Source organism: Falco naumanni, chromosome 4, assembly GCF_017639655.2.
Source record: "Falco naumanni isolate bFalNau1 chromosome 4, bFalNau1.pat, whole genome shotgun sequence".
Taxonomy (NCBI): Eukaryota; Metazoa; Chordata; class Aves; order Falconiformes; family Falconidae; genus Falco; species Falco naumanni.
Genome location: NC_054057.1, coordinates 86,315,765 through 86,330,385, shown reverse-complemented (window position 1 = coordinate 86,330,385; position 14,621 = coordinate 86,315,765). Strand labels below are relative to the sequence as shown.

Here is a 14,621-nt window from a genome sequence, read left to right as displayed (position 1 = left end):
TCCAAACTCTGGGAAGAGAAACCAGTGTCCCACATCTGACTCCACACAGGAATTCCATAGCTTAAATCAAATTAACAAAACAGGAATCGTTGTCTTGTTTGAAACTGGTGGGGAAAAGCTCCATACTGCTTTTATCTAAATTTTGTCACAGAAGTGGGTATTTTTTTTTTGCAGCACAAATGGCACTGTACAAGAGATGATGGGATGCTTCTATACGTAAAAGGGCAGCAACTTCAAACGCTTGAAAACATTGATCCTGCTGAAATGGTCAATAGAATAAGACAAAACCCAGCAGTTTTACTGATCTGTCGAGTTTTTAGGGTTGAAAGAGCTAATCCACCCTGAGTTACTCTCCCAGCTTTTATCTATAATACATACCAAAAAAGATAAGCAAATTATATTACATTACATATAATTACAGAAGCTCCTAATTACGTATCACAATTTCTAGGCAGTCTAGCAAATGCTGTGCTTTCCAGAACGGCAATTCCTGAAGTGAATAGTAAATCAGCTCTTGCTTGCCACTGATTTGAAACTTTAACCTATAAATTAAATTAATAAGAGACAAAGGCTCCTTTTGTGCATTTGCAAGCCTGTAGGATTTTACAAATAATAGGACTGGAAAGTGATTTATATTCCAAGATTAAAGGTCAGTTTGGCGCACACGACTTTGGAGCAAAACACCACAGCAGAGACTTACTATTAACTCATTCGTACACCATCCTAACACCGTGGTGTTCTTTTTACAGAGTTACGACGGCTTGCTGTGAGCACTGTAATAGTTGAAAGACAGAAAAAAAAGAAAAAAAAAGAAAAGAAAAGGCATTGGCAAAAATATGTGGAATTCTTCCCCATCTACAGTAGGGAGGAAAATGTGTATGGGAATAGTATCGGGCCACCAGCCTCCTGATCACTGGAGTGACATTACCTGTGTGCTGCAATTTAAGTCAAGTAGATGCTCAACACGGCAAGTTTGGAAACACAGAGAACTGCACGGAAACAGCATAAATTAAATGTAAATAGAAGGTATACAAATAATTCAAACTTTTAACAGCAAAGAGCAGGGCTCTGTTATTTCTACAATTCTGCCAATGGCTGGTCCTTCCCCTGGACAGACCAGCATTTCTGTGGAAATAAAACTTCCAAGCTGAACTTAAAGCTGCTGGTACCTACAATAACTAATACAGCGTTAACCTGAGAACGGGAAGAGCTCCTGATGGTTATTCCAGCGAGAAGATCCTAGTAAGAGACCTGAGGAGGAGAGATGCATGAACACACCCACCACTGGGAATGCAGCTTCTTCAGCAGAACTTTTTTGCGTGTCTGCTCTTTTGTAGGCAACAAATTAAATCTTTTAGTTATTAAATTAGGACTGATCTATTATGTGAAAATTAATTAAACGACTTACACATTTAATAGCCAAAGAAAGAGATGAAACAGTAGCACATTTTCATAATCTGATGAAAATGTAATCTGATGTCCAAAGAAGAAAGCACCAGCTTGTAAACCAACACCTTATTTGTTTAAACTCTATCTGCAATTAAAAGCATGTCGTTATTTTGCTTTCCCTGGAAAAGCAGATGGTGAGTATGTTTTTTGGATAATTTAATTGTATGTTGGAGCTCTGCGTACACCATTTTGCAGCTGATACTATGTGAAACTGCAGCATTGGAGTTTCAGTTTCGCTTAGACTTCTGGACTGTTGAGAGCAAACATTACAGAAAAAGAAGAGAACGAAATTTTGGCAGACACCAACAGCTTGCATCATCCCAATGGTCTCTGAAGCAAGGGAACTGGAATGGTGGCTAATCCCCTACGAACACCGAGGAAGGTGGGAATGGATGAGAAGACCAACTCGCCTGCTGGCAGACCAGAAAAGACAGCTTATGATGTCCAGGCATGCCACGAAGGATGACAAAAATTCAGTGTATTTAGTGCCAGGGAGACTAGTTCTGACCACCTGGAGCAGGCAGGGGCGGCTACACCTGGGTAAGGGCTCTGGGCAAGGCCTGAGGCAGTGCCGCGCTGGCCACCAAGGCTGCCCCATGGTGGCAGAGGGTCCAGGCCAGGCAGCCAGTCCCACCTGGTGGACGTGGCGCTGGAGCCTGGTGGATCAAGATGCCATAGTAGAAACGGAGGAGTTACTGACACTGTGTCAGGGAGGCCAGCTGAGCAGTGTCCTTCCATAAAGCAAGAGAGATAACAGACACATTATTTGGAAAGACTAGCAATTTCTTAGAAATCTTAGAAGAAAGACTTAAATTTTCTTCTACCATTTCCCCCTCTTGCTTCTGTCTTCCAGATAGCACCAAGATTTGTCATCTTCTCTTCGCACAGATTTCTTAAAACACACCATTAACTAGCTCATAAATCCACAATTTAAATAATTATCAGAGCATTGCCTCTGTTATCTTCAAAGCTGACAAACCTCCTGGGTCCTGAACGTTTCATGAGAAGCAGATTATTCCCCACAGTCTCTGGGAGGCAGAGGGGAACGATGGGCTCCATCATCCTGTCCGCTGGAGAAGGTGGCCAGCAGAATAAAAGCCACGTACAGGGTCAGAGTATGGAGAGCTGATTAAGTGGCTGCAAGGTGGGTTGCATGGATTAATCTGATTAGGATTAAAAAAAGACCAAATGGATGGAGGGGAGAGGAAGAGAAAAGAGGAGAATATCTAAGGCAAGTGATGAGGGTCCTGGGTGGTCTGTAAATGAGTTTGAAACAGTGGGAGAGTGTAATGAAGAGATGAAATCCAATAGTTGTACAGGAAGCTTTCACCAGGCTTAAAACAAATCCTTAAGAAAAACAGAAAAGAATCCAGGAAGAGGAATTGTATTACTGCTGAAAACGGTATTGGCATATTCCCAATGCATTTACAGCGTGTGACTGACAGTTCTGCTGCTGATCCCGGCAGCGGGGAGGGATAATGTCTTCCTACGCTTCAGAAACCTCAAAAGGCTCACAACAGAAGGTCCCTGGGGGGCATTTCCACTAAACTTTTGCTAGTTTATCCTATTTTGTTCTAATATTGCTGGAAATCGGGGGAAAGCTAGGGCAACCGGTGGGAAGCAGCGGGTTACCCAAGTGGCAGGTGCCACTAACCTGCTTGGCTTATACCAAAGTGAGGACCACTTTGCTTTAATTTGTTTTAATACTATAACTTCTGGTGAAGAAATGAGCAGAGAAAGGCGGTTCCTCAACTGCAGTGAAGAGATAAATAAAATCCAGCAGCAAAACGGGTGCTTTGCCACCCATAGTGGCCGGTGCCTGGGAGGCATCACTTACTGCGTGCTTTTCCCATCCCTCCAGATCCTGCCGTTACGTTTCCTTTTAAAACTATTTTGAAAGTTTCTCTCTCAGCACCTGCTTACGTCCAATTTACTTCAACAGTATGTGGTTTCCTGAGCCTGGGCCAAAGATGCCGGGTCTGCTTTATGATGCTGATTTGCAGCTCTACCTTTTATTTTGATAGTTCTCTGAACAGACACTCCTCCCCCTTCTCCTGAATTCACCGCCAGCATCCCAGTCTCGATGAAGACGATAGCTGAACTGCTGCTGACTTTGAGGTGGTTGGGAATCCACTTACCATTTGCCTGTCATGTTTGCTGCTCAGAGTAATACAAGCCAGACTCCTGGACCAAACACTGGCTGTCAGTAAACCTACGCTCTCACGAGTGCCTGACTCTGGGAAGCAGCTTCCCTGCCTGGAATAAAATATCACCTACCACGTCTCTGCATGTAGGAGAAATCTGCTTTTATTCTGCTTAAGGTCCAACATTATTAATCACCCTAGTTCTGGAGCATCCTTTGACTACAAAAGACCTGTAGTCCTTTTCACTTTTTAAAAAGCAGCATGACTGGGCGTAGGAGTCAGTATTTATCGTTATGTCTTCTGAAATTGCAACTCCACAAGGATGGTTACACTTCTGAAAATTTACTGCTTCACAGCTTTCAAGAGCTCAGCCCTCATTTTCAGAAGCACTGATCATCTGCAGCAGAACCTGCTGCCAGTGCCCAAACTCTGGCAAACCAGGCCTCCTTCCGAGAACTGCTCAGCTGGAAGTTATATAGTCACTGATCTCTGCTTGTGCTTCTGCCAGTAAACCCGACCTGTGCAAACCTAGCAATACCCATCTTCCCAAGCTGAGCACAAAAATTCCACCTTTAAAAGCATTTGCTCCCTCTCTTCTTCAGTGATGTGCACATTTAACTATTATTAAAACAGAGCCCAGCCCCAATTTGGGAATGACAAACATTTCTAGCAATCTGCATTCAAAAACATCTTGCATTCAATACAGAGCACCTGGGATTCATCTAAAAACCTGTCTCGGATAGAGACCTTCTTGCAGCAGCCTGATACAAAATCCAGATACAGCGTAATAAGCTTTTGATGTCGTGTTGACATTTATCTGCCAATATTATTGCTTCATGCACTTACCTTATGATGGATCTTGTTACTTAATTGATCACAGGCAAGGTCAGGAATTAGCCCTTCTTCTAGTGCTAGCACTGACATCATGCAAATCACCAAAACCCAGAAGAAAGCACCTAATCCTCAGCTTCAAATCCCCACTAAGCAGCCCGTCAATATGTGTGAACGAGGACAAGTGGTTTTTCAATTATACTCCAGAAAGGTCATTTTTCAAAACTTATGACTCAAAGGGAAAGAAAAAAAAGAAAAAAAAAAAAAAAAGCTGAACACAAATGCGCTCTTCCTTTTGCAATCAGTCGCCCCAACTCAAAGAACCATTTGCTTTTACAACAGGAGATGAAAACAAACCGCATTTAGAATCCACAGTGGGCAGAATGTCATTTTGCCCTTGCTCTCCTTACAGAGGACTTGGCAACAGAGGTTCAGGTTCCACGTGGCAACTTGTCCAGGGAGGACAGAGATGGACCACAACTCACTTCACTCGTATTCTCACAGAAACACGTCTTCCAGAGCACAAATTTTACTGTTTCAAGTAATGGCAAGCTGTGAGCAACTCCAGAAACCTACGGCACATCCATCAAATCCCACGGTCACTTTTTAAAACCCTCCCAGCTGCTGAGGGCAGGCAGTTGCCCCGGGCTCATAGCCACATGTCCAGCAGTGTTGAGCTCACCCCAGGGCCTGGAAGCACGGACTGCAGGACTCCCACACCCTTTTCAAACGCTTTTCGAAAAATCTGTCAAATTTCCCCATGACACGGCTGCACCTTGCCTCTCCTCCAAGCCTCAGCCTGACCTCGGTTACTCACTTGCTGCGACCCAGCATCTCCTGTCCCTAGGGGAACCAGCAAAATCCAGCAGCAAAACTAGGCAATTAAACATCCTGCACGGAAGAAGGCACGGAGATGCAAATTGTTCTGCATTCAGTGAAACAAAACCAGAACCTTCCACACCAGCAAGGGGGAAAGGTGCCAACCAAGCGGCTCAGCCGCGCTGTGCCAGAGACACAGAGGTGGGTTCTTTGGTTTCCCCTTGGTGGCTGTTGGAAGGGGAAGATCTGCGCTTCCCCAGAAGACATCGGTTTTGGAAAGCCCACCTATCAAACCTGAGCTCCATAGCTAAGTCAGACCTGGGAGTTCATCATTTTGTTGGCCTTAATAATTCATTATTGTGACCATCAGCCCTGCCAGGATCCACCTTTGTCATCTTCAGACTGGGGAAAATTCTGTGAAGGGCCAATGATTGTAAACTTAGGATGCTACATATTTCATAAGGTTCTTAAAAAGAAGATTGCCAAAACGCTTTGCATGGATACCTCTTTTAAATATTCTTGTTTTCTGTTTAATTCAGCGTTGTTTCCCTCATATTAATTTGTAACTTTAAAACACACATTTTGAGCGTGAGATCTGAGTACCTGCTCCCCTGTTTGGAACATTTTTGCTTCCAGCAATGCAAACTGTTGGAATAAAGCCCATCCAGAGACATCGGGGATCATGGAAGCAGATCATTTTCTGATTTATCAAAACAAACCACTAGATACTATTTACTTTTTGTTTCATAATAGGTTGGAAAAAGCTAGATGAAAAGTCTAACAAGGTCTAACACAGTGAATAGAAGGGAGAAAAGCAATCAAGAGGCAGTTAAAGAGCAGTTAGAGCTTCCTTCTCATCCTTATCAGCACAGCTATCAGTCAGCAAGCCCCTAATTAGGTACAAAAGACATTGTGCTCGGGAGAGCTTCTCCAGGAACTGGAGACCTGCCATATGCCAGAAGCTGGAGCACTGACTGACAGCCTCTATTTAAGAAAAACAGTTACAGAATAATTAGCGACAATTTGTACAAATCAGAAGAAGTGACCTTTGTGGCTGCACAGTGTCTTACATAAAGAACAAAGCTTTTCTCAGCAGCACTGACAAATTCAGAACTAAAGTGTGACTCAGTTATAAAAGTAGAGGCTGGTTCAGCAAAGGCCTTCAGACCTCCCTGCTTTGTGGCCACCAGCCCATCCGGAGCACCTACAGACAACTCCGCAGCAGGGAAGCAAACCCAGGGTCTTACTTCCAATGCTGACAAAAATTTGCTTTGGGAGCGGGTTTTTGTTTCCCTTTGCCTTTATCCCTCTGCCTCAGTAGTAAGTTTGACTTCCTAGCCTGGTTTTCTGCAGCAAAGGATGCAAATCATCGAGAAACTCTGGGATAAAAGGTGCTCCCTTCAAAGCATCACTTAAAATAAATTATGTTAAAATTAAAAATATAAAACACAAGCTGTTTCAATAGTGGGTGGAAGGGCTGTGGCAAGGTCCCTTGCCTGGTGCATGCCATGGCTCGCACCTCTGCTAAGCGTCACCCAGCACCAGCCCAGCTGCAGACAGGCCGCTGGGACACAAGGGACAGGCTGCTGGGACACGAGGGACCCCCGGGATGTGTTTAACAGCTCCCGCACAGTGTCAGTGCAAAGCTGGCAGAGGAGGAGGGCGCCCAGCGGGGCTCTCCTCCACACGCTCGCCTGCCCCAGCAGCTGCTTCGGCAGCTGTTCCTACCAGTTGGTGGCTGAATTTTACAAGATATCTGTCTGTAATTAAAAAGCAACAATACTTTGGCAGCCATTATAAAAATGCATCACTGGATTACATCCCACAGGGAGCACTTCTGCAGTGGAGTAAGGGGAGACACGCTAGATGTGACCATGTAGGACTCCCCCCTTTCTAAACCCCTAAGATTATCTGCTTAACTGCTCTGCCAAGACCACCACCAGCATCCAAAACAACGGGCTCCGTTTGGACCAGCTGCAGGTCAGAAACGCTCGTCTCCTGCCCGTGCCACTCAAACCCACCCTGTGCCTGACATATGGTTGCAAGGTGCTCCGCAGCGTAAGCGCCAGGGTCGGGGAGCTGCAGGTTTGGTGGGGAGATTTTAAAATATGGGTCTTACACAAGAGGATTTTCTCCATTTGGAGCATGTTAAGACATTGTGCTTGTGCCAGCTAAGCAGCACACCCAGAATTAGCAAAGCTTGAGCCAGATAAAGCTTGGCACGGGAGCGAGTGGTAAGAGGCCCCTGGGGAGCAAGTTGGTGCTTCCTGGTCCTTCCTGGCTCCCAGACCTGGTACCTACTAACATGCCCAGGCAATGTCCTGCAGGCTGTGCAAGCTCCAGAAACACCCTCGAGTGGCACAGAACCTTCCATAGCAGACTTTTTCCCGGTGCCCATGGCAGCCTGGCTATGGCAGGGAGCTGTGGCTCTCCGCAGGTGGTGAAGGATGTCCTCTGGAGCAGACAGGGACACATGGGGCAGTGGGACAGGCTCAGCCGCATCCCCCAGCTCGCACAAGGAGGGAACCGAGGCTGCCTTCATCTTCTCCCAACGGGCGGGATGCCGCAGAACGTCATGGGATCTGTGCCATACGCTTCAGTGGAAGCAGAGATCTAGCTCCAGTCTGCAAACCGCTGCACACATATTTGTAAACCATTGTGTACACAGTAGATAAATGCTTAATAATCATGATGACAAACAGACCTAAAACCCAGAAGCAGCTTCCCTCCGCACGAACTGCATCAGGAACAGGTTCCACTGAGCAAAAGCCTCCCTTTTATCGGGACTTCTTAGAGGGGACAAAGCCCATCTAACCACAGGCGGCACCGAAACAATGGCAAATCCAACAAATGATAACTAAAGCCTGCGGCACCTCAGACCCCAGGACTTCACCTGCCAGCCACCACCCAGGCATGTCCATTTCCACACGCTAACGTGGACACGGCTGCACTGCAGGTACCTGGAGCCCTGACCTGCACACAAACCAGGGTGCAAACATACAACCCACCTTGGAGCCTCTGGCCGCATTAGCAAGGAAACTAATGCAGGAGGAGGTTAAATTCCATGGTGTCTTGCCAAATTGGGATTACAGTTTGGGAGTCCTGGAACCCAGAGCCATGATTAATCTGCTGAGTGCTTCTACCCTGACCTCTCATCTCAGCCTCCAGGTAGTTTCCATGTGCCAGGCCGTGCACGGTGGTGTAGCAAAGTCATCTCCATCAGCATCTGCCTTTCTCTTCTACAGTTACTGGAGCCCATCTGCTCCTCAGGGATCAGAGGAGAGTGAGGCTGGTAGGAAAATACCTTTCCTATGTAAACCATGCATTCTGCCATTTCCCTCTCCAAATTACACAGCGTCACAGATCGTAAGCCCTCTAAACAGAGGGTCTTCAGTTGAGGAACAGATCTCCATAAAGGCTGGGATTAAGGCCCTGCACATTAGAAAGGAAAGAGCGAGGAAAAATACGCTCCGTTTAATTACCCAAGCCATAACAACATTTTACTATTTTATACACGATTCCTGACAAAAGTGGAAATGTTATTTTCCACGAGCATAGCTGCTGGTTCTACTACAAATAAATAGTCCGGGGCACGCTCACCACGCGAGAGATGGAGGCCATGTGTTTTCATTAATTCTCTTGGCAGAGAAGCCCATGTAGATTTTGGACTGCAGCTCAGGACTGGAACGGGAGAGCTGGGGTGGCCAACATACATCACAGCAGACTACATTTGGCCCAGGTCCACTTACGAGCTGGTCCAATACCCAGTTTTATCATCCTAATTACGAGCAGATTCCCAGCTCCCTCCCTCCCTCGCAGAGGTATCTTCAGCTTCACCTTTTCCTTCCTCTCTCTGGCTGGTTGAAATCAGCAGGTGAATCGCAGTCCTTTGTCTGTTACCGCCGGTAGACAAAGTTTGGCCTCTTTCATTTTCCTTTTATTGCAGCTTCTTTTGTGCAGATTAAAATAATTGATATTGATAATGTGATCTGCCCCCTACCCCTGTTCCCAATTACTTGCACAGGCTGGGGATCCTGCATTATGGATATGACAGGAATGGTCTTAATTAGCCTTCTGGGCTACAGAACTGATTCTGGTTTTGATTTGAAATATTTGGGATTATGCAGGCTGACTGTTGTGGGCTGGGGTCACCAGTGGAGCTGACTGGGGGATGCTGGGGGGCTCGCTTTGAGCTGGCTTTTCTCAGACTGCTGCCAGGTGCCTGGCAGCACACCGAGCAGAGCCCTCACGTTGCTAGACAAAAACGAAGGACGATTTACTGCAGCTGCCTTTGTGTTGGGGATTAAGAATGACAGCACCGAAGGGTCTTTGCATCCCAAGTTTCACTCGGATTTAAGCAGGACACGGATGGTCCAACATGAGCTGACCGAGTGGCAGCCTTCGTAAGAGATCGCCCTTGCATTCAGGGCATGAAACCCCACTGAAAGCAAATGGTAACAACAAACCCAAGAGCATTACAGCTGAAAGGCAGATACAGCTTTCTGGACCTGCAAAATTCCATTTCAAAATATGCAACCAGTTAACTCAGTCACAGGAGTGAGAAGTAAAGGTGTCGGCGCCTGGGAAACGGATAGATTTTTTTTTTTTTTTCTTATTTTGGTGAGAGGAATCCCAATCCCGTAACAGGATTGTTAATGTGCTCCCTGGCACTCACACGCAATTCTCTTCACACAAGGGTGGAAAGAGAAAGGTCCTGTACAAGCGTCCCTGTTTCCACTGCGCAGCGTGCCTACCCCGTAAAAAGTAATTCATAGGCAACACCTTGGAACATGTTCTGCAGGTCAGAGAAGTCAGGGTCTGCCAGGTTTAATTGGAAGGGGGAAATGGTTTCCAGACGTGATGAGGGTCCGCTAGGAATGTCACCCCAAAGGTACATCTCCAGGGGCTGACAGCTCAGGCCTGCTAGCTGAAAATAACTGTGTGGTGAGGCACGAAGACGTCCCCAGGTCTCACCCAGATGGGACAAGCGTAGCACCAGAAAACGCAGCAGGCTGGGATGTCGCAGCCCCGCGCTCACCCACTCGTTAGACAGACACAGATCACAGAGCAGAGGCGTTATAACGTAGGGTGCCGGTTTCTGTGGCTGCAAGGTTAATCTAGCAAAGGGAATATTGCTTCAGTACCGCTTACTTCATTAAATCAGGGCTACTCGCCCAGTGGAGCGTTGCAGTGTGCAGAAATTTCTTTTTTTTTAAAACGCTGTTTATACAAAACGCAAATGCAAAAAAAAAAAAAAAAAGGTAAAAAGAGAGAGGAAGCTGAGCTCCTCTCTCTGTAATCAAAGAGGAGACAACACTCAGAGCCAGAATACAAACCACAATTTATAATCAGAATGCAATGTAATCACTGGAACAGATGTCAAAAGATAAAACCGTATAATTCTGAATTGCCAACGATTAGTGTTCTGCATCTTGGAGAGCACCGAGATGCTCTATTTCTGTCTACATATGTCTGCATTTTGGAAGCATAAGCAGAAAGTATTCAGCACAATGCTACAGAAACTCCTTTTTGTTCCTCTCCTGTAGCATTTGTACAGAGGAAGTTCTCAGTGAGGCTCAGGCTTGTTCCTGAATCAGTCCATGGTGGGGAGGGGAGGGAAGGAGAGAAATTGGTCTTTTAGGACTGTGGTTGGGAAAAATAGCATCACCAAGCTGGCACGTGGACATTGACTGTGTTGCCAGAGACAGAAGTCTATGATAAACAAAGAAAACATGGAAAGCTGCCTGGCAGAAAAGGTTAGAGAAAATTTTTCTACCAAAGTAAAACAGACAAGAGAAATTAGTTTCAATGTGCAGATCGCTCACCTCATAGTGATAATCCATGCAAGTTAACTCTCTCCAGCAGCGATCTCCTCGAATTTTAATCAGCCCCTGGAGGGGGGGAAGACAAAAAATACTGTCACAAATATTTTATTTTACTTTATCTTGTATGTCAAGGTATTATCTCAATATGCCAAACAATCTAGTTACACTACAGGGAGAGCCTGTAACGGCAGGGAAGCGCAGAACAACCCCCAGGAGACCCACAGCACATCTGACCCCAGGCCCAGTCGCTGTCCCAGAGGAAATGTAAAGCCATGAGAGCTCCAACGTGACTCCTTCTACTACCTGCTTACTGAAAATCTGACAGAAAATCCTTGTGGAATATGCGATGTCACTTAAAGGGCACTGGAAGATGCTTTACCCGCACCCGAGCTCTGCAGAGCAGCTAGGCACAGCATGGGGCTCCCAGTACCAGCTTCCAGCATTGCTGGGTATGAGGCAGGGGGGCACAGAGGAGCTATAGGAAAAAGCAGCCTCTGCCACTGGGACAACTCTGTACAACAGACTGAAAAGTTACCTGCAGACCTAAACACAGCTGCATTCACAATTTTGAAATCCAGACCCAAATGTCTCCCTCTGGCAAAGCCACCCCTGCTGCCTGCGGAAGAGGAAACAGTGACACAGACTGGGATGAGGACCCCGCAGCCTCACCAGCCCTGAGCTGGATACAGAGATGCAATCAAAGTAATTAGAGAAACAAAAGAGGAGAAGGGGAAGGAAGCTGACAGATCTAAACACAGATGAATGCGCTAATGACAGGTCTACTTCACCTTAGGTTAGAGGTTGGCAATGAAATAAGCAGGTATCAGCAGTTGCTGTGCATTGATATTTCAGGGCAACAAAAGGGTGAAATTTCCAAATCAGTGGGTCCATTCCAGGGCTGGCAGTAATATTGGGATTAAATTTCTTTGCCTTAGTGATGAAGAGTAGAAAGGAATCAGTCGTCCACAGCAGAAAGGACACCTGGCCAGGGATGAGCCTGCTAGCAGGAAGCCTTGCAATCAAGCCGTGCCAGCCTGGAGGTATGCGGGTTCAGCCTGACACAGAAAGGTCCCTGATTAGGATCACAATATCCCAAATTGAGGAAAGCTTCACTAGTCAAAAGCTTGAACCAGCTCTATCATCTGTATACAATTAGGGGGTATTTGCCTACCTCTGACATTGCCCCTAATTATAACGTTCCTGCTTTCCTTAGTAGAAAAAATACAGGGAGTTTCTGTAAGGACCCGTTACCAGCTATACCAGGAGCATCCTGAAACTTCTTTACATTTGCAGTAGGGAGGGTTTTCCAGAAGCAACCAGTGACCTTTCAGTGCTAAAATCTAAGAACTTGGAGGAAGAGAAGATTCCAGCACTATGGCACATCCTGGCCTATTGGTTTTATCCAGATTGCTAAAAATAATCTTCACTTAGAATCATAGATCTCAATCTGGAAGGGAACCATGAGGATCTTGCAACATTACACAAAGTTTAGCAGGTTTGGAGCTCAAGAAAAATTCAAAATTCTAGTTAAAGACCCCCCAAAACTGTCCAGACCCCAGTAACTATCCAGAGCTGTCCTGCTCCCGGGCTGTACATATGGGCTGTACGTATGGGCTGTACGATGCCTTAGAGCCCAGGGTGCTGGGTGTGGGAAACAGAGCTCAGAGCTGAGTCCAGTAACTCCCAACTAGCACAGAAGGGGCCAACTGGGAACGATCATTGGCCGCTTCTCCTGAAACAAGGCATAAAGGCAACCTGGTGGAAGCATCCAGTAGCTGGTTTAGAGACTAACAAAAGACGTACTTTTCCAGACAGCAAATAATTTACTTTATGAGAGACAAAGTACAAATGTGTTCAAAAGGAATTAGACACATTCCCAGAGGACAGGCTGAACACAACCTCCTCCCTGGGGAGCCCCTAAACCACCTGGGTGCCAGGAGCTGCCCCCTGCCCCAGAAGATCACTTTATGTTTTATATTCCTCCCCAAGCACCTGTTAATGGCTGCTGTTAGAGACAATGTAAGATGTTAGCTGGACTTTGGGCTTAACCCAAGATAGACTTTCTTAAGCAAACAAAGATCCACAAAAATAGTTACAAGCTCATTTGGCAGGTAAATTAATAGGAAATAGGCAGCCTTCTTGGTCTGAGCCTTATACCAGGTAATATCTAGATGTGCATGCCTTTGTGAATAGGGGCGACCCCAGCAGCCTTCAATAGGGCCATTTACAGCCTTAAATCATACCTGTTATCAGGCACATTGCTGAGTTCAAGCAGATTTCACCCCATCTGCTGTTCCAAATTATTTTTCCTTTTTTTTCCCTAGTCATTAAAAATTGAAACCTTTTTCACACCAATGCTAACTGAAAGAGGACAGTAAACAGAAACTATTACACATTTTCAAAATCTGTGAACCCAGACAATTTACATCCTGCATTTTTAGCTAAGAACAAACCTGGAAAACCTGGTTAAAGCAGTAAAAGTCCAAACTCCTCCATGGCACATCTCACGGAGCAGGATGAAAGTCCCCCCCAGCTGGGCCATTTGTACACAATAACATCTTGTGGTCAACGAAGAAAACGCCAGACAGCCAGCATGGGCACCACGAGCATCAACCATCAGCTGCAGGAAAAGCATCACCTCACAGAGGCAAACGCCAGAGATGCAAGAGAACAAATCAATGCCACCATAACCAGCAAGGAAGAACAAGGAGATACAGTAAAGGGTAACCATTATTTTACAGAAGTGTTTGATAAGGTAGATAGCAATAAGGCAAATGTTTCTGCAGCGTCTTCACACAGCTCTGCACAACACAGGAAGAAGGAAGGGTACCACCACAGCATAGTGCACACTCCATCCCTGGAAAGCAGGTGGCCTGCGGGATGCTGGTACCCAGCACATCCCTGCTGGCCTTCAGACCTGGCAAACTCCCCGAGAGCTACACTGAAGCCTAAGCACTGAACCTGGCAGCAGCCTCTGGAGAAAAGAGGCACCCTCAAACCTCACACATGCTGTCGTCTTACGCAGGCTGCAGTGGGAATGTCTGAGGGTGGCTCCACACATGGCTGAGAAGGTTCTACACCAGGAGCTTAGACCAAGAAATACCTCAGCCCAGGAGGTCTCCATCTCGGCATCACCATGAAAGGGCAACCCCCCACCAGCATCACTCACAAAAAAACCCCCAAGCAGAGCTGGTCCAAAAGGCACGGGTAAAATCACGACGGATGCAAAGTGTATAAATCGTGACTTGCAGGATGGGAAAGCAGAGTGGTGGGTACCAGTGGCTGCTCTGCAGTTTTACTCTCTAGCCAGTTATTCAGCAGATTCTGTCACTCTCTTTTCCATCACTCTGCAAAGACTGGAGCAGGGGAGGCAGGGACAAGACAGACTCGCTGTCAACAGCACGGCTTCATCTCCCCCTTTCTGAATCATCTGCAGCTTGCTCTGCCCCTCAAACCTTTTCTAAAATTACAGGATACGTTGATAGCATCTCACAGGATGTGCCTGTCAGTGGCAGGACAAATGCTAAGAAAGGCTCTGTGCAAGAATGCTGGA

The 14,621-nt window shown here is 46.3% G+C and overlaps 1 protein-coding gene across 8 annotated transcripts in view; it reads right to left on the bottom strand.

Moving 5' to 3' along the window:
- Positions 1-14,621, bottom strand: part of LMF1 (lipase maturation factor 1) — a 218,164-nt gene that overhangs the window by 123,055 nt on the left and 80,488 nt on the right. For all 8 annotated transcript variants that reach the window (XR_005827344.1, XR_005827345.1, XR_005827346.1 and 5 more), the window contains one exon: positions 11,069-11,134. Coding sequence is in view for 5 of the 8 variants with exons in the window: in XM_040590105.1 (XP_040446039.1) it covers positions 11,069-11,134 (66 nt within the window). In the remaining 3 variants the exon portion in view is untranslated. The remainder of the gene's footprint in view (positions 1-11,068; positions 11,135-14,621) is intronic.